Below are 25,341 nucleotides of genomic sequence, written 5' to 3' on the forward strand. Positions count from 1 at the left end.
AGATGCTCACGTGATGTTCAGGGCCGGCTCTAGGGTTTTTGCCACCCCAAGCCAAAAAAACCTCTGGGATCGCAACTGCCGAAGGAAAAAAAAAAATTGTCCGGAATGCCGCCCCTGAAATTGTGCTGCCCCAAGCATGTGCTTGGTTTGCTGGTGCCTAGAGCTGGCCCTGGTGATGCTGGTCACAGTGCAAAGTGTGACTTGAAATAGCTAGAGTAATGGGCTGTCCATTGGCGAGACCCTCGGCCTTCAATGTGGATGAACAACCCAGCAGGGGAGAGAAGCCGTGGCCCCACACCTGATGGGGACAGAGAACTCAGGCTGCGGGCGTGGTGTTCTCTCTTCTTGGCAGGCACGGGGCCCGCCTAGTGCCCAGCAGGGGAGAGAAGCCGCGGCCCCGCGCCTGCCGGGGACAGATAACTCCAGGGCTGCAGGCGCCGGTGTTCTCGGTCCCAGGCAGGCGCGTGGCCGCGGCTTAATCTGGAGAGAAGCTGCGGACCCGCGCCTGCCGGGGACAGAGAACTCCGGGGACAGAGAACTTCGGGGCTGCAGGCACTGGTGTTCTCGGTCCCCGGTAGGCGCGGGGCCCGCCTAGTGCCCAGCAGGGGAGAGAAGCTGGGGCCCCGCGCCTGCTGAGGACAGAGTACTCTGGGGCTGCGGGTGCGGGTGTTTTCCGTCCTCACGGCTTCCCTCTTCTCTCTGGATTCATATATTATGTAACATTAAATATGATATTTTTCATATTATTTAATGTACAAATACATTAAAAATTGAAAAATTGTTGGCACCTGCCACACACTTCTGAAAACATGAATGTGCTACTGGCCACAAAAAGGTTGGGGACCTTTAATAACTCGACAGAGGAGAAATAACTCATGAGCAGTATAGTCATGAAAGTGAGTCTCTCTCTCTCTCAAGGCAAGTGAAGAGAAAGGCAATGAAGAAATCAGCCACTCTGTGCCCTATTCAGAATGTACTGTATTCTTCCTCTTCAGGACTAGAGTTGCATATAAGTAAATGTTTTATAATGTGCTACAATAAAGATCCTTGAATATTAAACTTTTTATTTTCTAAAAAAAAAAAAAAAAACCCTGAGAGCATTTTGAAGAATGGATGAATCCTGGTAAGTTTTGAGTTTCGAAACCGTCTAGAACTCTTCAAAAACATTCTAGAAGTTTTTCAAAATATTTTAGATATTTCAAATCCTTATTTTCTAAGTTATTTAATATTTTTCTTTGTTAAAAATCACCTGGAAGCAATGAAAAGTTGTACAAACCAACAGTGGTCTCCTAAATGGAAAAATCCTCGATGTTCCGGTGTAGCAGGCTTTCCATTCTAGAACCAACAACATTCTAAAGGGGCTATAAATTGTAGACTTAGTTCTTAGATCTTGAGAATTTAGTACTCTGGTTTTAAGATCAGTAATTGGGGCTGGTATAGTGAATGAAACTCATCTCTGCACAGAGGGCCAGCTAGCCCTGGACTAGTTAGGTGCAGAAACTATTTAACTTGGCTTCGAAAATGTTTTTACCAATGCTTGTCTGCACTACCTCATACTGCCGGAGGCTTCCTCTCATGCCAGGTTTTTCACCTGTTTAATTTTGTCCGTCTACCAGCTGAGGATTGATTGTGCCCTGTAGCAAAATTGCTTCAGTCTCTCATTACCTTGGGCCTGTGTTGGTGCAGCCCAGAGGAGAGTATCAGAGTCTAGTCCAGACTCAACTGCCCATCCAGTCCGCTACTAGAGTAATCGCATTAGCCACATGTTGATATACATCCAGCACATTCTTCCAGTCCTGGGTACAAAGAACCGGGAAGATGGTTCAGACTTGCACACCAGCCCTCTATGATGACCTAAAGCTGCTAAGCTAGCTTCGAGAAAGACTTTTGACATTTAATGAGTTAAGTATTTCTCTTGTGTACTTGACAGACTTAAATGGAGTTAACTAGAGATGAATTTGTGTTTTGCATAAACAGGGAGGGCCCAGTCTCATAAACATGAGTGCATTTGGATAGCTTTACTCACAGCCGTAAAGTTTCTGGCACATGTAAGGGTTAGGCTCATAGTTATCAATTTAGGACACTAAAAAAAAAATCCAACGTTAAATTCATATAACCTGAAAGTGAAAAGAATCTTGGTTTTGCTGTAGAACGTTCATGGTATTTATTTCTCTTACAGGTTTTGGGCATGACCAGTGGAAGTCAGGCTGGTTTTGGGGCTCCTTCATCTAGACAGTATGCACGACAGAAAATAACTCGAGTAAACCTCAGGGACTTCATCTTTTACATGGAGCAGGAAAGAGAAACTAGCCATTCTCTCCTGCTCTACAGAGCTTTGCTTAAATAAAGCCAAGAATTGTACTGGTTTTCTCATGGAGAAGCTCAACCTGCATTGAAAATCTGTAATTTGAATGTGCCTTCTATTTTTTTCAGATGTCAATGTTCCAGTAGTTTGTTTTTGCAAAGTTGTCAGACACATGCAATAAATCCCCCTTACATAAAAAGAAAGAAAGAAAGAAATGAAAATGTGCAAAAGGTTTTTAAAGAGGTTAAATCCATGGATACGATGTATGCTTAAAGTTTTATGGCGTTTGGCCATTTTTAGATGAGGCTAACCTGAGTAGATGAGAGGGAGTTTACACAAATTCAGAGCCGCATTGCAAATGCTTACACGAGTCATCCCATTGATGACACTGGGCAACTTGGAAGAAGGGTTTGTAGGATCGGGCCCTAAGGATGGTATTTGTTTTATTAGCAGTATGTTCAATTACAGTGCTACCTTTTCTCTGTTTCCTTAACTTTTACTAGCACTATTTTCATTGACTAACCACAGTGATGCCTATTATCATTTTAGATTAGTTATAATTGCAATTTTTTGCACAGCTGAAAGAGTAGCCATCCTACAGTCCCACAAATTTTATATATTTATGATTTTTGCTTTTACTACTCATTTGCTGAGCCAATTCCTAAGTGTATGAAATCTGTGCATTCAGGTCCCAGCTGAGTTACCTTGAATAGCTTCCAGTTGTTTTCTAAATCTGCTCAACCTTTTGCACATTTGTAGCAGCTGGTTAGTAACATGAATCTGAGTTGGTTTTTTATTTTAAAAAAATCTTTATTTATTGTGAAGAGTATGGTCTAATCGTGGTTTTAAAAATGAGAGAGTAAAGATTTTAGAGTATTCTACCCCGATTTTTAAAGTCACGGTCAAAAACAGTTGTGTTATAGAGGGGCCAGTCCTGCTCTCATTGGAGTCAGTGGGAGCAGTATTAAGTCCTCAGGGTCCAATCCTGCAAGGTCATCAGTGTCATCACAGAAGTCACTGGGAGTTGACCTTGCCTTGCATGATCAGACCTTGAGACCCTGATCCAGAAAATCACTTAAACATGTGAAACTTTCAGCATGTGATAGGTGTAAGTATACACACATGCTTAAATGCTTTGCTGGACTAGAGCATAAGTTACCAAAGCCAAGGGGTGTCTTCTTAATAGGCTTTGGATGCGGCATTCAGGAAGCAGGTGGACACACCAGACACCACAGTATTTTCAGTAACTACGGAAGGGAGGCATTTGTTTATTTATATTTTCAAATTTTACCACGTTTATACTTGCCACTTTTTTGAGGCAGTATTTTTTTTTTGGATGGGAAACAATACTGAAAGCACAAATAGAACTATCTGTCCAATAGTTTTAAAAACAAAAATTTTAATTATATTTTAAGATTTGTTAAAAGCAGAACAAAATTTATACTGCTGCTATTTAGCCAAAAGATTATTCATAACGTATTTAAGGCCAGGAAGTGTAAAATTATGTTTTAAATGTACTGATAATGTGTACATATTGTTTATAAAGATCTTGTGTTTATTAGAATTATGTTATTTTGATTATTTCTGTACATACTCGTAAATACCCCAATTTGTGTGAAAACATACTTCCCTCTTATTTGTACTTATTTTGTAAAGAAATAAAACAATTTACTAAAGTAACACATTTGAGTGACATACAGTATTAATTTATCAAACATTAATTTCAGTTTCACATTGTCTTGTAGTTTTTAAGCACTGTTCAAAAACATTTTGCATTAAAATATTAACAATACCCACAAAGAAATACTAAAACTGAGTATTTAATGTTCTGTTGTGCTGATTCTTATTCTTTGTCAAACATCTAATAAAACTGTCAACAAACCTTGATGCTATTAAATACAGTCAGTGAATGCACACAACATTTGCTTTCTTAAAGATTTGCCCAATAAGCACAACATAACATTTTCCTTTCACTTTTCTGTCAGACTTGGGAGCACAGTGGCACAGAACAGTACATGTAAAAGTGCTAGAGAAGACTGAAGTTCTCAAAACCACAGTTTCAGTGCTCAGCAAAGAGATTCCAACCAATTTTGTTCAGTGAAATTAGATTAAAAAACAAGGTATGTTTACTTTTCGGCCTTCAAACTAAAAGCATTTGCTGTCTGCAAACCACAGTTTTACTAGAGATGTGATGATATTTTAAAAACTGTTTTACATGACACTGAGCAATGTTCTTAATCAAGCTGTATTACTATGGTTTAGGAAAGAAGTAAAAATTCACATCAGTTTTTGCTGATATTGCTACTTTAGAATATGGGGATATAAAAAAGTAAAAGAGATACAAATGAAACTGTAATAAACATTAAATCAGTGACCTGAAGTCGCTAACTAAAAGAACATGTCCTAGCTTAACTTTTCCTTTTAAAAAAAAAGGGCATATTTCTCCTAACGAAGTGATTGTTTCCATATGTCTTGCTTGCTGCAATGCTGTTTTGCAGTTAATGTTGTGATGTCATGGCTCAAACTTTCCATCTCAAGTTCACATTTAACTCAGTTGGAGCAGCCTGGAATCTTTTATGATGCCACCTTACCAAATTGCTGTCAGTACTGTAGCTGCTTTATTGAGCTATACAAATATGGTGAACACCAAACTGAAGAAAACAGACAAACAAAACCACAAATACTTAATGGCTCTCTACATAAATCTAAAACATTCTGCCTATGGGCTTGATCCTGAGAGAAGCACAGGGCCCTTCAACTTCCATTTTACGTCAACTGGAGTTGACAGTCCTCACCCCCTTGTAAGAGGTGCTTAATATCAGTTCCTACTGATACAACCCAGGACACAAGCAAAAACTCCTGTTGATTTCAGCAGTTTTGCCTGAGTAAGGACTGCAGGATTGGCCCATACTCCTGAAGCCTGAATGTACCATAACTACAGAAGAACTTTCCTCTCCTAGCTGAATGTTAATAAATGAAACAGTATGCACGGACACATAAGGGTCCAGCCTCCATTTCTCTCTGAATCACTCTGTTCAGGAAATGAATACAAAACCGGAATATACATGGTAAAAGCTAGGAGCTAAACTGATGCTTTAAGGAGAATTTGAACAGAAGTTGAACTAAATCCATAGAATCAATAAACAAACACTGTTTTTGAAGAGATGGCTACAATAAGCTGAACTCAATCAAAGGCCAAGGAAATACAGCCCAAGCTTCTTACCTCTCTTGAAGAATGTGGGGGATAAAGTGAGTGTTCATTCTACTTGCTGCAGTTTTGATCTTTTACTTTACAGAAATGTTTATGGCATGAAGTTCTGTATAAGAAATGTGTATACACAAATACATGACAATTATACGTTAAATTTTTTTACAATATTAAATGTATAATATACAATTCTACAGATATCTTACAGAGAAAGGTAACGTAGTGCCATCTTTTCAAATATGGCAGTACCTAGCAATTTTATTTAGTGTGTCAAACAAGCATAAAACCATGACATAAAATAACTTTAAAAATCTTTAGACAGATTTGGCCAAATGACCGACAACTGTTCTGCTAAGGCAGCAGGCCAGTAGGCTAAGATTTTCATGAATGACTTGTGATTTTGGGTGCCCAATCTGGGGCAATTTGAAGAGGCCTGATTTTTCAGAGGGAATTTTCCAAAAATCAGAGCCACGTACAGTCTCCAGCATGGGCACCCAAAATCACTAGGCACTTTTGAAAAATTGAGTGTTAAACTCCAGGTCCTAATTTGTGCCCAAGTAATCAGATGGCATTAGAGAAACAGAATTGTCAAATATTGCTGACTATTTAATACTCGGTCCCTTGTTCTATATAGCTGTACTTACGCGTCTAAAAACAGTTTAATTAAAATTCAGCATCTACAACAGTATTCTATAAATTATTGTGGGAGAAACTAAATTGCGATTAACACATGAATTAGTTATTGAGGACCCAATCATGCTAAACAGCAGTAAACAGGATTTAGCAGAATGCTATTTATATACTTGCACCTGCAAACACAGTGCTGTCTCCTGAGTTAAGGAAGCTGCATAAGTCAGAAGAGTTGATACTGTATTTGTTAAAGGAACAGTAACCTCCTACAGACAAATGGCTTCTTTAAAGCAAAAAATACAGATACAGGGCAGCTAGAAAATCAGTATTTTAATCGTATTTCAAAATTAATAGAAGGAAAAATAAACAAAACCTGGCCTGCTCCTGTCAGACAGCGAGAAATATGGGGCTTTATCATTCTTTGTAAAAATTCCCGAGCCATGGAGACTAGGGGGTGTCCAAAATGTTTAACACCTGCTCCGGTACATGGGATTTAAGTAGGTTTAGTAAAAGAATAACAAAGGGCAACGGCAGATGCTTTGGCAAATGCTTGGCAGAACCACCACTCCACTGATGATGCAAAACACTGAAACTCTGAGAGAAACAAGAAAAAATTGGCATCTCAAAAGAACTATAACGCCACATTTGGGGCCCGTGCTATGCCATTTTGATGTCAGATGGCCTTACTAAAAAGTGCCTACTTTTGCACCTATTAGCCACAACTAGTCCTCAATTGTGTTTAAAACTGAGCACCAGATGACTATGAATTGGTCCTTCTCTGATTTTGTATTCTGTACACAGTTATTTCAGTTGTAAATGTTTTATAAAAATAAGCCATTTGCTAGCACAAATGAGTTACAATCACAGAAATGTAACATAACATATGGAGGTGTAAAGCACATCTGATATGAGAGAAGTGTGGCATTCAGACAGGGAAGATACTCAGTGCAGTTTTTAAGGTACCATCTTCCTTTTGGTGGACCCTGTTTCATTGCCTTAGAATATCACTGAGGAGGGAAGGGATGCTGTCAAAAGAACTGTCGTTTCTCCAGCTGACATATTCAAATTGCTTTAATTGGTCTTTCTGCAGAAGCCCAATCAAGGGGTCAGTACTTTGTGAAGCTTTGCCTTTTTCAACATCACAGCTGTTCGGTTGAAAGTACATTCCCACAAAGCCTTGTACGCTGAGCATGCTCAGTTGTTCATCATGAAAAACAAACAGGTGGTTTTTCAAATGTGTTTCATGGCTGGCTATGTGACAGGTAGTTTTCGAATATCACTAATTGGCAACATAAAGTCACAATTTGTTTGCTAATACTGTTTTGCAAATCCTTAGTGTTTCACATAAGGGACTATTAAACACTTCTATGGTTACAAAGGAGGAAGGGTTGGTTCTAGTCCAGGGGTTCTTGCTTTATTCTGATTGTTGGGGTGGGTTGTGGTCTTCTGTCTTCACGGCACAGCACATATTCACTGAACTGGGAGGAATCTACCCCTCCACCACACGAAGCTGCCACGTTAAATCCCTTCTGAAACAATCTTTCTAGCACCTGCAATGTGAAAAAGAGTGCAGATTAATTTTAGCCAATTTTAGGCATTAGGGAATATGATAAAAGCATCCTGGAGCAGTGGATCTGAATGATGCATTTGGTCATTCCAGATCTCATAGAATGAATATTATACAGCTATAATTTTATAACTTATTCTTAAATGACTACACTGTGATTAAAGTCTCGCTTACAGCAAACCTCGGTTGAAAACAAAAATTAATCAAACAAATAAGCACTCAACAGAGCAGTTCAGTACATTATATAGTAAAATACTGGACTGCAGTGATATTGATGCTCTCTTGTACAGGAAAATAACACTAGGTTTAAGTCATAACAACAAGTGCCCATAATTCATTATTAATATGGAAAGTCTCAAGAAAAAGGGCTGCAAAGATTTTGAGCCCTTCCTGAGCTCAAGTATGTATCATGGGTATCTTTTGAGTGACACCTCCCAAGGCTCTCTAGCATCAATCTCACAGACTCCTCCTCCTCTTCCTAGAATTTAGTGCTGCTTTCAGAAACCATGAATGGGATGGGGAGGCCAGAGACAGGTGGGTAAGAAAACAAATTGGCCCAAACAAACAGGTTAATCATATTTTCCACGTATTTTTTTTCTTTTAAAGAAAACTTGGGGTATTTTGGATGCATGAGTTAAAGCAGCCCAGAGGCAGCTTTAATTTGCATGACTGGCACTTAATGCTGCAGATCACCCTTGGCTGGATGACAGGGGTCATTTTTGCACATGGATGAACTGTTGATGAACTATTTCTCCAACATATTAGGTGTGCACACAGGCTTTTCAGCAGCAGGTATGCCTGGACGCTAGTTTCATGTGCTTTTCTTCAACGGCCATGGGTTTGAAACCAATCAAAGAGAACCTCGCTCACTCGCTCTAGGTGAGGTCAAAACTGAGTCAAGGGCAGTAACACTGCACACAATCGTCTGCCACACTGCTGTCGCTTACTTTCATTGTTCACTCCAGTGCCATAGGGGGCTTCACTGTTCTTTTCCGGCTGAAGTGCAGCTCTAAGGGCTGGAGATTGATTAATACTACTTGAGATAGGAACATCCAGTGAACGCTCTTTTTCATATGGGCCTAGAGTGTACTTTAGCAGCAGTTGTTTTAGGCATCAGCAATGACCATATCAGTGTTGGAAGAATGGACTTAAGGCAGTTTCCTCATGCGGCTCCCAAATAGGCCAGGCAATGCCTATGTACTGCCATCGTAGGAGCAGAACAAGAGTCTGTCCTCTGCTACATCCCACTGAGTTCAGTGGGGAAACACGGGTGTAAATGGAAGAATAACTTAGCCCACTGTGCACAATAAGATTTCCTGAATAACAGTGCAAAAGGAATCAGCACACCCATATTTGAAATCTGCATCCAAATACTTTTCCAACCAAATCTTTGCACTGCTACACTACGAATATTCTTTAGGCCAAGTACTATGCAGTAACGTGCCATAGAAATGATCCACAGAGGAAATGCTAATGTTAGTATATAACTTTGAAAAGTCAGGATAGTGTTGTTAGTTTGTTTAAATGAACTGACAAAATACTTACTTTACAGACAGGAAACACTGTTCCTGCCTATTTTGCTACCTATAAATGTCACCAAGGGTGAGCAGATTGTACTATTCTTAGAGTACATAAAGATCTCTCTCATAATATAGGTATCATGTAAATCACCATGTCACAGAACCAGGACATTTGGGACCACTGAGCTTGATTATTTAGCTAGTTAAAGCTAAGTCCTGGAATGATCTATTGAATAATTTACCAGCAGGACTGTCAGGCCATGCTGTTGCCTTATTTTAAAAATTGTTCAGTTGACTAGATATTTTGTCCCAACAACGCAATAAGCATAACTTTAGTCTATACTATTGGGTGAGGAGAAAACCCATACGGTGTTTGTATAGGATCTACACTACAGAAGAGAAACCATTCCTTTTTAAGCCTTGTAATGAATGACAACATTAGATGGATTTTTTTTTTTGTTCTGCATACTATACGTGCCATCAAATCTCATGCTTTAAGGCATGAAGTGATCGCTAAGGGGGAATAAAAAGGAATCTCATGCCAGACTTCTGCCCTGGCCCCCACGCACATAACCATGCTAATGACGACAGGCATTCTTGAGGATGTTGCTTCTTTTGCTTGCTTTCTCCAGAGGCAGAACACTGAATCGGAGTAGCCAATGGTGTGAACTCAGTGTAGTAGATCCATGCTGGTTCATCTGTGGGAGCCGTCCTTTGAGGCCTCTAGTATTAGCCACCAGAAGTTTGAAGAATTGAGTTTTTGGAAGGCAACTAAAACCTTGTGCTCACTAGCCTAGCTTCCGAAGACTGGCAAAGAAAAGGAAACACTCATTCTAGCACAGCTTTGCCTGAGTCATGCAGTCTGCTCTGAATCAGCTTGCCCTGCGAGCTCCGTCTGGCCCTGGGACAAAGTGATTTGTGTTCTAATAAAGTTACATCTGCCAGATCTCACTGACTTTTGCCCTGATTTTTATGGAGTTTATGTATGTAAGAAAATATTACAACTGAAGGGAGGAAAAGCCACCTCAGCAATTGAAAAGAAAACAACAGACAAGCAGATAAAGGGAAGAGGGAGAATTTGAGGTAAAAGTATAATTAAAAAAAATGAAAGTCCTCCCCCCTTCTTCAAAAATGAAGAGAGGTGGGAGCTGGGATACAAGCAGACTAGGGCAAGAATGGGATGCAGGGCATAGTACTATTTTGTCAGCATTGCCCCTTCTAAGACAGAAGGGAGAAGCCAGTAACTTGAGCAGGAGGCTGATCAAGGTATCGAGGAGTTGTAGGAAAAGCCACAGGCTGGGATTTATTTTTTAATAGACTTAGCCTAGGCAAGGTGGAGACAAGAATCAGTCCCCCCCCTACAGCAGGTGCTGCATGACACAGGGGTCTCTGTTTAACTGGAACGAGAGAGGTGGGATCGATAGGTCAAAGCTCAGTGTTGGCATGGATGTCAATATCTTTACTACAAACTTTAAAAAAAATCCATTTGCTAATAATGCAAACCTAGTGCTGAGATAGCTGTTGGCTTAGTCCATAGGTATGACAAGCTGCATGTTAGCTCTTTACTGAGCCAGCTATATAAAAACACACAAACCAGACAGACATTACATCTTTAAAACACTGCACATAGAACAAAGTGCTACCTGTGTGCTTGGAGGACTAGACTGCAGGCTGTAACCTTTGTGTTCAAAATGCAGGTATCATCAATTTTCTGAGCAAGAAGCAAAATGGGTCAAATCCTGTAACAATGCTGCGATTTTAAATATTGTACCATTTTAACTACATCTTGCATTAGGTTATACCTAATGCTATGAGCAAAATCTACAGAATGCCACCTCCGCTGCAGGTCTACAATATCTGTGCGTGCATGTTGCTGTGTGTGAAGTTCCTAGTGCACACAGGAGGCTGAGAGTGCTCTTGCACATGGATAAGTGGAAGCCATATTTTGCAAACTTGGCCCTAAGTATATGTTATACTGCTATAAAAAGTAAGATGGCAAATATATGACCGTATCTGTAGAATAAAATCTGAGCTACTTTCCTTTAAGTCTCCAAAGACAATATGCCAAAAAGTAAATGAATCTCAGCTGCGATTTCCCATAATCAATATGAAATAGTGCAATTATGTTAGGATTTAATATAGTCTCTCTGCCAGGCACTCTAAACACACAGAGACATGAGCTGTTATTTTGTTGGGAAGGTCTCCAAACAGAAATATGATACCTTAATGCATTTCATTTAAATTTTGCAGAGTGATATTAACAAATATGGTCTTAATTATAAAGTATTGAAATGTTCAACATTCACAATTTTCACAGCATTTTCTCTGAAGAATATTCATATAGTTCTCTAAGTCCTGTTGTCAGAAGATTAAAAAAATAACTTAAATTATAGGAAAACTTTATACTCTAAATGCAGCTACAAATGGGAATTTTAAATTGAGGGCTGCTATTTTTTTTGGCCATAATCCACTAACATTATTTGTTTTATATGTACAGTTTCATACGAGTCCTTGATATGAAAAAAGAACAGGAGTACTTGTGGCACTTTAGAGACTAACAAATTTATTAGAGCATAAGCTTTCGTGGACTACAGCCCACTTCTTCGGATCCGAAGAAGTGGGCTGTAGTCCACGAAAGCTTATGCTCTAATAAATTTGTTAGTCTCTAAGGTGCCACAAGTACTCCTGTTCTTTTTGCGGATACAGACTAACACGGCTGCTACTCTGAAACTTGATATGAAACATCATTTCATGAAATAATTTGTATAAGTTCCAAAAAATTCATAAATGTTTCAATAATAAATGCTGTATGTCAACCAGGAATGTGGGGTACTGGAATGAACTAATGCTGAAAACAAGCACCCCATTAAAGAACATGCAGTATGAGCAAGTTACTTTTTGCTTTTCTATGTGACACTACTCTCCACAACTAACCTACCAAAACAAATGCGTTCGGACCTCGCCTGAGTGTTTGTGTTTACAGTGCATTGTTGGATTTGCATTGACTAGCATGATCCTTCATTCTTTTATTTCTTTTCAATTTCTTTAATGCACCTAACCATAGCACATAAACAATGTGCACTAAAACAGTTGCACTAACACCTTTAAACTGACTCACCCGACCTATCTAGACTGCAGACACCCCCTTCCTCAGTCGTGCAGAAAGCTTGTTAAAATGCCATGTCACCAGCAAATGGCCCTGCCTTTGACCCACCTCCGCGGACTCCATTTTGTTGGGTCAGAATGTGACCCGACCTAATTTAAAACCTCACTCAAATAGAAAATGGACATGGACCTGTGCAAAACTAGCCAAGGGCATTGAGTTCATCAGCTGAGCTGAATGAAATGTTTGGGAGTGTTTAGTGTGAAACCAAAATTTGCCAATAGATCTGTTTTTCAGACAGGTTTAATGCAGAACGCATCAAGGAATGTTGTTACAGCAACTTTAATTAAAGAGGAAACTTGTTAATGTAAAATACAGATTATTAATGCAAATCTGCATATATTATTATATGTCGGAATGTTTTCAGCATATTTAGTGCTCAGAAAATGTTCTAGATTGGCAGCCTGGGAGACTGACCCTCTGCTTAGTCACGGAACAGGTACAATGGTGGCAGCACAAGCTCTTTCACGCTGCCCCACTGATATGCCTCTCCTCTCACATGAAGGGACCACCTCTAGGAGGCTAGACTAGAGCTCTGTAAAGTCTGGCTGCCCGCTGGCCTTTCTGATTAGGTTGCTTAGAGTACCAGTTGTTCTCTGAATGAGTGTCCACTAGGAAATGGCCCCAGACCTCAAAGTCTTTCCCACAGTCTAGCTAACGGAACAGCTATAGATGTTGATAACTTTGGAACTGGTCACTCAGAGGTTGAAGGCTTCATTTCTCATACTAAAAATAATCGAAGACAGACATCCTCCTTGCAAAATATTTTAAAGATATACATCCAAAATAAGAGAACTTTATTTTGCCTTGACTAATTAATGTCTGTGTTAACAGCATAATCAGCACTGTTCTTTCCACTCGGGACAAGGACTACTACCAACTTCTGCAGCTTTGCCCACAGTTGTATGTGTCATTCCCTGTGACAGACCAGTTATAGCCCCCAAGACAACTACCTAAAGACCAGCCCGGTATTTATTCCTACTTCCATCCGCCTATCAGTCCAGTTATCATTTTTTGTTTCATATGTTTAATTTTAATCCTAATGTCAAAACTCTGAGTAGAAAATGAAATACATTTTGTTTAAAATACTCTGGGCAATTTTTATAGAACATCCTTTTGAAAAAAAAAAAAGTGCAGAGATCAATTTTTTTAAGTCCATCCCGCAGGCACCATCATTTAATTATGAGTGAGACATAAATTATGCATTTACACATTGTTGCATTTTCTATAAAATGGCATGGAGATTTTTTTTTGTAGTTTTTGGAACTCTCTTTTTCTTCCCAGGGGCACTTTGGAGGGAAAAAATGCTGTGGGCTATACATTGATGAAAAAATTAGCATTTATCAGTATAACACTATTATGAGACCAGCATGGCACTAACATACACAAAATCTAAATCTATTTTTCTGCTTAGACTTAGGAAAACCTGAAAGACTGTGATTGCACCAGGCAAAAAATAGGTAATTGAGCAGAAGCAAATAATCTGCATATAACTGAACATGAAATAAAAAAAAGTTACAACATGAGACAGCATTGCTTGAAAGGTCATTACCTGCACTGAATTCAACCGGCAGTATCCATTCAAAGGAAACCTAATAACATGGGTTGGGTCTTGGTTCCAACCTGCATTTACAGAGTTGCACATGACATCCCCAGTCTCGGGGAAGATCTCTTCTATTAAAGCTTTCTCCCCACTCAGTGCAATCCTTTCCCCAAGATCTGGAGTCACTCTTACGACCAGGCAATCACAAGGCTGGAAATGTTTCCTTTGTTCTTTCTCTTGTTTCCATCGCTCGAGTTCCTTAATCATTGGCTGCAGCTGGTAATACTTTGCTTCTTCATATAAAAGATTAAAGTCCTATAAAAAGAAAAAAAAAAGGAGAGAGAAGAAATGCTTATGGTTCTCTTTGTAAAATGAATATTGTTCCCCTGTGACCTACTTAGGCTTATGTATTGTCAGCAATAGCGCAAAGTCAACAGGTATCCAAACTGTCTTACTCTTCTACTACGTAACACCTACAAAGGAAGCCACACTATATGAGTTTTAAATCATCTTGAACAAACTGTGAACTTCCCATTGCTCTGAATCATTCTTTCATGTTTATTATCCCACAAGCTCAATGTCAAAAGGCTTTTCTTTTGGATTAAGCAATCAAAATAACTGGTTGCAATAAGCAGGGCCTGCTGATGTCAGAGGAGAGAGACGAAGCTTTATTCTTTACTCTTTGCACAACTCCTGAAATGATACGTATTTAACTTCGTTGTTGCAGCTCATACAAGTGCTACCATGGAGAGATAAGCCTGCCAGGTTTTCATTTTAACCTCCCAGTTTTAGTGGTTTTAAACTCAGCTGTGAAAACTCCCTGCAGGCTAAATCTGCAGCACAACAAGGAAATGGCCCAGCAGCCATTTTCTTAAAAATAGAAAAATATGTTTAAAACGTAATTTGGGACCTGGTAAGTTCCAATAATGCAATGAGCACATGCATGGCTGCAAGCTCATGTGTACTCTTAGCCATCTTTTAAACAAATACTTTTTACCAGCCATTTGTCCATCGTGTGATTTGTTCCCTTGGGTAATTAAAACAGCTCAGTGAATTGAGAGAGGTCATTTCGGCACATGCTCACTAACTTCTTTTCAGCAAACATTTCCGTCAGCTTTCTCCATCCCAGACTAAGGGCACTAGTGCGTGCTGAGGGAAAGGGTGCTGACAGCCCCCAATCCCTGGGCAAGCAGTGGGTGCCAACACAGTTTCAGATGCCAGCCAGAATCCCTCTCTAGAGCGTAAGACAGTGCTGGGAGACAGCGAGGGGTGGGGCTTGTGCATCCCCATCTCGAAGACTACATTCCGTTTGGAAAGGGAAAAACAGAAACGATTGAGAGAGGGTGACAAAAATAATAATAAACAACTCTTGGACTTTAGCACCTTTCATGTGAAGAATCATCATTAACTAACCCTCAGAACAGCCCCATGTAAGTATACCTGTTTTCAAATGGATATGCTACAGGACAGGGGATAAATGCTTCTTCAGCCTACAGTCAGCCAACATATGGAAACAGAACCCTGGAGTCCTTTGCTCTGACCATCAGAAAATGCTCTCTGTCTAGAAGCATGGGAGGGGTATGAATAATCATGAGAATGAAACTATTGGGCTAGAAAGGAGAAGAGTTTGAGGAGACAAAATAAAGGGCTATACAACAATAATTAGTACAGTGAAAGCCATTTGGTGCCTTCTGTGGATCCATAACACAGGATAAAAGGAACTAATGGTAGAATCAAAAGCCAATGAATGTACAAGGAACATAAGGTGCTACTTTGTAACAGCATGTAATCCACCTGTACACTCCACTGCCCCAAGGTATCATTGAAGCAAAGAGTTTAGCAATGTTCATCAAAGATTTGACTGTTAGGGCCAAATTTGGAACTGCACTCAGCTACCTTCGATGGAGGCCTATAGATATATGGATAGACAACTTAACAGTTACCCTTGTAATCTCCTAACTGTGCTAGTGTATCCCCAATCCCTGGCTTCTGGCAGAAGCTTGCTAGAGTTGGGGAGCATGCACTGGCTAAATGAATTGTGGGGGTGAGTTTGTTTTTCCTTCTTTTATAGCATCAGGCATAGGCCACTACCAGGAGCAGGAGACTGAAGCAAATGGAAGCATCACAGTTCCTGTGCAAATCAGTGAGCCTTCAAAGTGCTGAGGGAGCCTCCTCCTAGGGACTGAACCACTCCAGTTCCCAGCATCCTCCATGGCAGTTGAGGATGTTCAGCACCTTGCAAGAATGGATCCTAAGGGAGGCTAAAGAAAAAGGAGACGTGCGCTGGCAGACACAACACCACATCAGTGTCAGACAAGAAGTGCTGCAAAGAAAATAGGCTTCATGCATGGGCATATGGTAGGAGCAGTAGAGGATGACGTGACCTAGGGTAAGCAATGGTGTAAGAGCCTTACTTCCGTACACTGTGATCCTTATTATGCATCACAGTTTGGACTCCATTCCATTGTGATACATTCCCAAAATGAACCTGAATGATGAATTATTTTATTCAGAAGCAAATCCCCATTTCAGAGCCATTCTCATTTCTCCCTCCACATTTGCAGAATTCCCTGAACATTAAATTGAAATGCATGAGGGATTAGGCTAAATCTACAGGGACTAATAATCTGCATGTAAAACACTCTGAAATCTTGTTCACATGGGAGCCTGTAACAGCTCTGTCCACTAGGCCAATGCAAGTATTTCACATATGTACACAGGACCCTGGTCTCCCATTTACTTCTGAGTCTAGCCCTAGGTTTATTTTTGCACATGTTCATCATGAAATAACACACTATTTATGAGGGCAAAGCAGGGATTTATTTTGCATGTTAGCCTGTAATAACATCCAAAAGATGAAAACCCAACATGAGCTTCATTATCGAAAACAGCAAGGCTACAGAACTGTGTAAGTCTCTCCTTCATTCTGAAAGTGAATGTAGGTCTCACACTCAGCTAAGGCCTGATGCAAAAGCCACTGAATTGAATGGGAGTCTTTCCACATCAACAGATTTTGGACCAGGCCCATAATATCCAGAAGTGCAACAGTCCCCAGCTCCAACCTCCAGGGATATAGTAACATTACAGAGCAAACAAACTCTGGGATCATGCTATCTCCTCCTAGAGCCATCTGTTAGCCCATGGCATTAGATTTAAGTCTTTAGTAACCACTTGCTAACTCACCATTTGTTCTAACTATTTGCTGCTTAATAAGGACAAAAATAAACAAGATATAGTTTCAATCCTCCAGTTTTCTGTGATCAGCCCAAAAAAAAAAAGAAAAAGAAAAAGTTGTGTTAAGCCAGGAACCAGTGTTCAGACTCAAATAACGCCTTCATTTTTGTACCCACAGTGATCAGCCCACACTACAAACTGCATACACAACCTGAGTTGTTAAAAACAAAAGTTAGCTTGAGTTCTAAGAGTGCGCACACACCAGTTTTAACTTCCTGGTTTTTTGCACCAATTCAAAATTGTTTAAAGCAACAACAATCACAACAACAACAAAAACAGGAAACCATTTCATCCCTCAACTACCGACTCAGACTGGAATATTACATGGCACCATTTATCCTGGAGTACATGTTTACAGCTAGTTTACTGCATAAACCTGCAAAAAGTAATTTGTAACAAATGTTTAGAATCCTTTAACTGTACTGGGATGAATGCTCTTACTACTGCAAATGCAGTTGGGGTAATCTACGCAGGCAGTTCCTTCTGCCTGGGATTCTGTAAGTGGCAGCGAAGGAAGCGATTTGCCTGTCACTCTGCAAAAAAGATAAGGGCAATAAAATGTCATTTTTTTAATTGAGAATTTAATGACTGACAGTCCATGAGAGTGAAGTCCTCTATTAATTCACAACACAGCAGCAATGCAAGTTTCACCATACTGTTTCACCTATTCATCACCAGCAAGCGCTGGTCCAAAAACTGGAACAAATACAGGCTTTGCATTTGGTCTTGCTCCTGTAACTTAAAACCTGGCGACTGTTTAATACTTGGTACCGTGTCTGTGGTTGGTAAATTGTCTAGGCAACTGAGCATTTTAATAATTTTAAGGAATTTTAATAATTTTTTGGGGTTGCGGGAGGGGAGTGAGGGGAGAGAATCTCAACAAAATCAGTAACAAAGAAAACACACAATTGCAGGCATCAGGACCTGATTCTCCACTGTCTTGCACCCGTGTAGTCATTTACCTTTGCAAAGTCGGTGTAAAATGCTACTCTTCAGAGCTGCGAGTGTCTTGGGACAACCACTGACTCAGAGTGCAAGATGGGGGAGAAGCCGGCCAGACTGCATTAGCACAACACCTGACAGTGAAGTCCCACTGAGATTACAAGAAAAATCTCGGTTTATTTTGCCAGTCACCATATCACGGGACAAGCAGGAAATTGTTAAAGGAGCCCTGTCATTCATAAATGTGTATTTGTATCAGATTGGAAATAAGGTGTCAATTTTTAACAGTGAGGGTAATTAGCTATTGGAACAACTCACTAAGTGGTGGACTCTCCATTGCTGACAATTTTTAAATTAAGAGCGGATGTTTTTCTAAAGGATGTAACCTAGCAATTAGTTTGGGGCACTTCTATGGCTTACGTTATACAGGAGGTCAGACTAGATTATCACAATGGTCCCTTCTGGTCTTGGAATCTATGAATCTAGTTTGAGGCACACCCAAAAACGGGAGCATTCTCCACAAACAACACTAGCTAAAGTTATTATTATTATTTTTTTGGCTACCATAATGGCACAGGCTCAGCTGCCACACAGAAAGCCAGGCACAGAAGAGACCACAAACGGCTTCAGATTTATCTTGTTGCTAAGCAAAGGGCAGAGTATGCTCTTATGGAAAAATCTGGTGCCTGCCTCCAGGGAGGCTCTGGCAGTGGAACCAGTGAGGTCCTGTTGGGCAGCAGGGCAGGGTTCCAGACACAGTCTTTGCATGGAAATCAGATCTAAAGTCATTCCCCGCCTCCCCTTCCCCACCATGGGCCCACGATGTGGATTTTGTCCTCCCTGAGAAGGGAGAGGGTGATGACCATATGGTCTAACATGGTCTCCAGGCCCCGCCAGAGAGGATTTCCGTCCCTTCATCTTCCTGTGATACCCAGTGCGCAGCCTGGACTCCAGCACTGTGCTCTGGTCGCATATGGCCCTTAACATCTAAAGACAAGGAAATGTGCTCAACAGGGCCGGCCCTAGACCAACTGGTGCCTCCCCCCCGCCCCATTTGCTAAACTTTTTAATACCTTATTTTTTATTCCATTTGTAGCCCGTTTCATGACTTCGATGCAGAATTTGCATGCATGATTTATCCCTGTCATATAAGACTGACTGGCAATGTCCTGCCTCTTATATACCTGCAAGGGCATGGCTGACAACATTCTAGGAGGTTCCAGGAAAATGTCTTTCTCAGAAAGTCTGGAAGATTCCACGAGATTCTACAAAGGTCCAGAACATTCTAGGAGGTTAGTGAAAAATGAATCCACATACGGAATACTTGGAACATGTAACTTCAAACATTCTATTTTCTCTTTTGTCGCTAACAACAAAAACAGCCCACCGCCCCTCAAACCCAGTACCTCAGACAGTCGCCTAGGTCGCCTGCCCCTAAATCCGGCCCTGGTGCTGAACTAAACCACTCAAAGCATGCCTCCTATCAGCTACTATTCTGAGGGACACTAATGGTGGTCTCGGCAGAAGAGGAGGGCTGCTGTGGCTCCCACTGCTGGAAGGTTTGTGAGAAAACTCAGCCCGTCTCACAGTTCTGGAGGGGCTGATGAGAAGCAATATAAGGGACTGTTCAGCAAGTGTATTCGTGTGCATGTGATTTTCCTCTTTTTCACGGAATTGCAGCTTCAGACCTCTGAGTCCTGGCTGGTTGGCAGGGCTGTTGTATCAATCCCCTCTGGAATCACAACTCCTCACCTTTGTTTCTACCAAGTGAATTAATGGTACAGGTCTGTTATATCAGTTGAAACAGGGAACAGTGGGCAGTGGGCCATGCACACACAAGCCTACTGGCCATTCCTCGGTACCCAGGACAATGTTTAGAGCTAGAGAGAATGACCGACAAATCTTCTTAAGAGACAGCGTTCTGCCTTTCTACAAAACACTTTATCTTTCTGCTCATGATCTAGTAGAAAAGTGTTCTGGATAATCCGTTGCAGATTTCACCTTTGCTAAAGGTCATGATCACCTCTTAGATTCAACGGTTACATCTCACTGGGGGTGGGGAAGTCAGGGCTCGGTTCTAGCCCAGTGAGTCAGTGGGATTACTCGTGGAATAAATCTACTCACGGTGAGTAAAGAGCTGGCTACCAAAGGCTGTAAGACACCTCTAAGGGCCTGATCTGCCTCCCTTACTGCTGGCTAGGGATGACCTTTATTTTTGTATCACTTGTTCTTCTGCACAGTCTGAAATGGCGATGTCCCTTGGGATTGTATTTGCTTGTGTTTGTTTGGAGGGGGTAGCCTACTGCCTTCTGTCCTCAACCGTTCTAGGCTCCTGTAGCAGCACAGAGATGAACCTCTGGTCATTGAACGAGTTCCCTCCCAGTTCCATGCTCAACTGCATATTGCTACCATGGGTCATTAATTAAGGTTAAGTTGATACCAAACAATGTTAGACTCGGCCACACTAATTTTAAAGCTCTCTCAAGGCAAATGGAAGGCTGGCCTTGTGGTTACAGCGCCATACAGGCAATCTGGGTTCCATTCTAGGCTCTACCCCAGACTTCATGGGTACGTCTTTAGGTCTTTGCACCTCTGTTCCTCCTGTTCAATAGAAACAAGAACACTTCCTCCTCTCCCTACACTTTGCTGGTCTTGTCTATTCAGATAGTAAGTTCTGTGGGCAGGACCTAACCCTTCTGCGTGTATGTACAGTGCCTGGCACAATGGGCCCCATTTTTGGTTGGGGACTTGGAGTATAAATAATGGGCCCTGAGCAGTACAAAGGGGCTAAATTCTGGTTGAAAATTCCCCTGGAGGATGGGATCCTCCTGGTGGCATAAATCCATCCACTCCTCCCTGACGTAGGGAGCGTACCAAAAGAGGTGTGTCTACACTCCAATTAAAAACCCACTGCTGGCCTGTGCCAGCTGACTCAGGCTTGTGGGGCTTGGGCTAAGGGGCTGTTTAATTGCAGAGTAGACATTCGGGCTTGAGCTCTGGGACCTTTCCACCTCAGTGTCCTAGAGCCTGTGCTCCAGCCTGAATCCAAACCTCTATACTGCAATTAAGCAACCTCTTAGCCCGAGCCCTGCGAGCCTGAATCAGCTGGCATTGGCCAGCTGCAGGTTTTCAATTGCAGTATAGACATACCCTTATGGATCTTAGGCCAGTGGCTTAAGTGAGAGCCAACCCCTAGCTGCTCTGACTCCCTGAGGCTGAGCTGGTGCAGAATCAGGGATCTCTAACCAGCTCCCTGCCTTCCCTCCATCCCCTGTGCTGAGCAGAGCTTGGATGCAAGGGAAAACAAGCCCAGCAATTAATAATAATTTCAAAAAAGTTTAAAGCATCACTCTGTACACTGCTTAGAATCCACAAAAACATGAACGCTGTATAATCTGTTAGGAATGTTGATCTCAGGAGGGAGACCTGTCAGATGCAGAATACTTTCAAGTCTTGTCTTATTAGTAATTGGAACTGTAGTTAATATTCACCGTAAACACACCAGTCAGACTTGATAATAAAGAATCACTAGCCTAGGAACACATACTCCACTTTCTCTGCATTTCAGTGTTAACTCAATCTGAAAACAACACTTAAATAGCAAACACAAAAACATTGGTGTGGTACTAACATTCCAAACTTTCCAAAATAACAATCTGAGCAGCAATTCAAGTTGAAAAGCAAGTTGGCTTAACCTTGAGGCTACTAATCGACTTGATTAAATTAAAGGGGTAAAAAACTAATAAATATTCAAAACATTTGACAATGCTTTGTTTGACATAAAAAACATTTAATGCAAGTCTCACTGGAAAACCTGTAAGGTTTTTATACCTTAAATAATGTTTTGCATTTAGAAACACCAAACGATTCCATTTGCAGCCTTTGATTGTTGTCTTCTGTTACTTTAATCACACTGGCAAAATTACAAGATTTCTGTGAAGTCAAACCTGTTTACAGTGCAGTTTTACAGTGCATAGCTTTGCAATGCATTCTTCTATGCATTTTTTGTTGACTTACTCCCTACCTAGCAATACTTTGCTTTTGTTCTGAGCCTTAGTTACCCTGGGGTCTACTCTAGAGCTATCTCAGGGAGGAATAAAATAAAAATACAATTAACCCCATCCAAAAAGGCAGCATGGAACAATGGACTGGGCATGGTCCTTGGAGCTAGGAGTGCCTGAGTTCTAATTCCAGCCTTGCTACAGCCTCTTTGAGGCTGGCGTACACTTTGAGGATACACATTCTCACATCCCCTTGGTTCTTGTACAGCATCTCTAAAATCCATCCTCCCAAACCCTTGAGAATGCCTTGATCCTCTCTCCCAATTACTGCATTCTCCTCCTCCCCGTTCTCCTTGGCTGGCTCCCAGCAGTCTATCCCAAATATGCTGCTAAAATCATCTCTCTCTGCCATTTGTGCTATGTCCCTTTTCTATTCAGATCCCTTCACTGGCTCCTTCTCATCATGCACAAAGAGCTTGTGGCCCTTAGCTTTACGGACCTGGCCCAATTCCTCTCCTACCTGCAGCTCTTCTCTCATTTTCCCCATCTGCCTTTCTGCTCTTCCACCCTCTTCCATTTATAGTCTTCTCCCTCTTTTCCCTGCTCCACTCAGAACCATCCACCTCTTGTGCACCAACCACCTTCTCTGCATACAGAGTGCTGAAGACCACATTTCTTGTGCAAAACCTTTCAACAAATAATCTACGAGAGCCAAAACCTTGCCACTGCTTTGAGACCAGCTCTTCCAGTCCCCATTCACATCATATATTATGTGTCTGCACTCTGCTGTCTGGCTAATGTAGACCATTTTGACCATCCAGAATTAGCAAAGTTGTCATTATCTACAACCAAACAGTCAAAACGTATTGCTCCATAGAATCCCCTCAATAAATTGCGTTCTCCTGAGAGCACTTTACCTTTCACAATCTGTGTTAGGGATCACTCCTTGAAAGCAAAATGTCTTAACAAGTTATATCTAATAGAAATCCTCATGGGTTTATTTAAGATTGTGAGGGGTTTTTAAATCACCAATTTAGATTTATGCAACTTAAATTGCTGTAACTATCAAATATAAAACATTTCTTTAAGGTGCTGAACATTAAACTGTGGCAAATGTTAGCTGTTGCTGCTGCCGCTTCTTAATTGTTGTTATACCCTGATAAATAAGCTAAAAATGTGAGAAAATAAAATTAGTTTAGAAAAACTGATTTAGCCTTGAGCTTCATCGTTTAACTTTTTATGGTATCCATGACAACCACTGGTCCATTTATTAAATCATAGCGTCCCCAATGTAATACACAACTACTAAAAACTCTAACAATAAACACCAACATTTAGTTAACTGTGTTTAGGTCAAGCACATAAACAAACCTACACCAAAATAAATGACAGAATGGGGGGGAAAATGGATTGTAGACATGGCCTCACTTACCTTAAAGTCATCTGGGAGTAGCAGTTTAGATGTCCTTAGGAAACTTAATATGTATCTGAAAATTTCACCATCTCGATCAATGAAATAATGTTGTTTTAAACTGTCTAAGACAATAGGCTCCGTGCCATTAAACAGACGACTTATTCTGAAAAAAGAAAAGAAAAAAAATGGGTAGAAGACAAAATTTCATTAGATTCTGTAGGCTTAGAAACAGTCCAGCCAATTCAGTTGTCTCAGTTCAACTTGCATAGGGATAACAATAATAATGCAGTATTTTAATTCTGTAAACTCTGTGACAAAGGAGAATGTGTGCAAACACACACACATACATCTATACTGATGGAGAGAGGACCCTATCCCACAACCGCTCCTCATGTAAAATTCTCATTGATTGTAACAAAGGAAAATGTGCACATAGATGTTACATACATACATGTGTGTATTTAACACACACATACATCTATACTGATGGAGAGAGGGCCCTATCTCGCAATCGCTCCTCATGTAAATTCTCATTGATCAGAATAAGGGTTGCAAATAGGGCCCATAATTTTGCCAGGAGTATTGCCTAGAAGGTTTTTGCCCTGCAATAGACTGACAATAGCTGATATGGATGTGGGGCGCTAACTATGTAATACATTTCTAATTACCATGTACAGCTTATCCTGAATTGAACTGTGTTGACCTTCTAGTCAGTACATTTTTCACCAGGTCAGTTCTCATTAGCCAAAAAAATATTTCCATTTTTGAGAAGACAGTTTAAATTAACCAATGTTAGTTACATAAACCCCTCAGTGCTAGATATTTAGGCTTCTGTGGTTGGATGGTTTAGACAACTAGTTTTTGCACAGCTAGGAATGGTCCATACAAGCTTCTGCAACTATTCCACTTGAGGCCGTGGTGCTGTTGCCAGTATTCCAAGAGGAGTCATTTCTCACCAAATGAGGCATAAAAGGGAAGTCATTTACGTGTTTTGTTGCCAAAGAAAAGGAATTTAGACATTATGCCAGGTGGCTAATTGGTTAGACATAAACCTGACCAAAATGCAAATTTTTAAATATTTCCTCTTTAATGAGACCATAATTCCAATTCCCACTGCTATCTCCTTTAAATTGTGAACAATATACTCTACATAGCAAGAGACTGGGCATTGCCTGGCTGGGATTTCATCCTCCTTAAAGTTACAAATGACTGTTTGGTTACAATATGCTTTGTCTTCCCTTGAGAAATAACACGATACACACACACACACACAGACACACACACACACACACGCCATATTCTTGAAAGCAGCATCATAGACGACAGACAGAAATGACCTATGAAGTAATCGAGTCCATCACCCCGATAATCATCGTTTCCTACTGCAGTTACTAGTGTTTTGCCACGTTTCGTTTTAAATGTCCCAGACAATGGGAGTTCCATTATTTCCCTAGGAGACTATTCTATGGTCCTCTAGATTCCACTGTTAAAAAATCTCCCCTGCTAGTTAGCTTACCTATGCTCCCACTATTCCCCATTGTACCCCCTTGCATACCCTAAATAATTTTTTCCCACACCTTGGTATTAATACAGTACTCATCAAATATTTGTATGAACTCTCCCCTTAACCAAGCTATGCCATACATAGCCCTCTTTTAACCTTTCCTTATAATCTCTCCAGTCCCTTAATCTTTTTTGCTTCTCCCAGAACTCCCTAATTTGCCCATCTCTCTCTGATAATGAGGTGCCCAGAACTGACTGCAGTAAGCCAGGTGCTACTGCACCAGAGCTATTTAGAGAAACTAGCACCTCCA

At 40.8% G+C, this 25,341-nt stretch overlaps 2 protein-coding genes across 11 annotated transcripts in view; one reads left to right on the forward strand and one right to left on the reverse strand.

The window, feature by feature from the left end:
- LOC117886407 (transcription initiation factor TFIID subunit 4-like) overlaps nt 1-3,861 on the forward strand; it is a 209,123-nt gene extending 205,262 nt beyond the window's left edge. The window contains 1 exon segment of the mRNA XM_034788161.1: nt 2,180-3,861. Within this exon segment, the coding sequence (XP_034644052.1) occupies nt 2,180-2,347 (168 nt within the window). The 3' untranslated portion in view covers nt 2,348-3,861.
- A 90-nt stretch (nt 3,862-3,951) lies between these two features.
- KCTD15 (potassium channel tetramerization domain containing 15) overlaps nt 3,952-25,341 on the reverse strand; it is a 57,095-nt gene continuing 35,705 nt past the window's right edge. For all 10 annotated transcript variants that reach the window (XM_034788162.1, XM_034788170.1, XM_034788163.1 and 7 more), the window contains 3 exons: nt 23,546-23,690; nt 13,946-14,251; nt 3,952-7,693 (listed from right to left, as the gene is read on the reverse strand). In XM_034788162.1, coding sequence (XP_034644053.1) covers nt 7,538-7,693; nt 13,946-14,251; nt 23,546-23,690 — 607 coding nt within the window. In that variant the 3' untranslated portion in view covers nt 3,952-7,537. The remainder of the gene's footprint in view (nt 7,694-13,945; nt 14,252-23,545; nt 23,691-25,341) is intronic.

This window comes from Trachemys scripta, chromosome 13, assembly GCF_013100865.1.
Source record: "Trachemys scripta elegans isolate TJP31775 chromosome 13, CAS_Tse_1.0, whole genome shotgun sequence".
Taxonomy (NCBI): Eukaryota; Metazoa; Chordata; order Testudines; family Emydidae; genus Trachemys; species Trachemys scripta.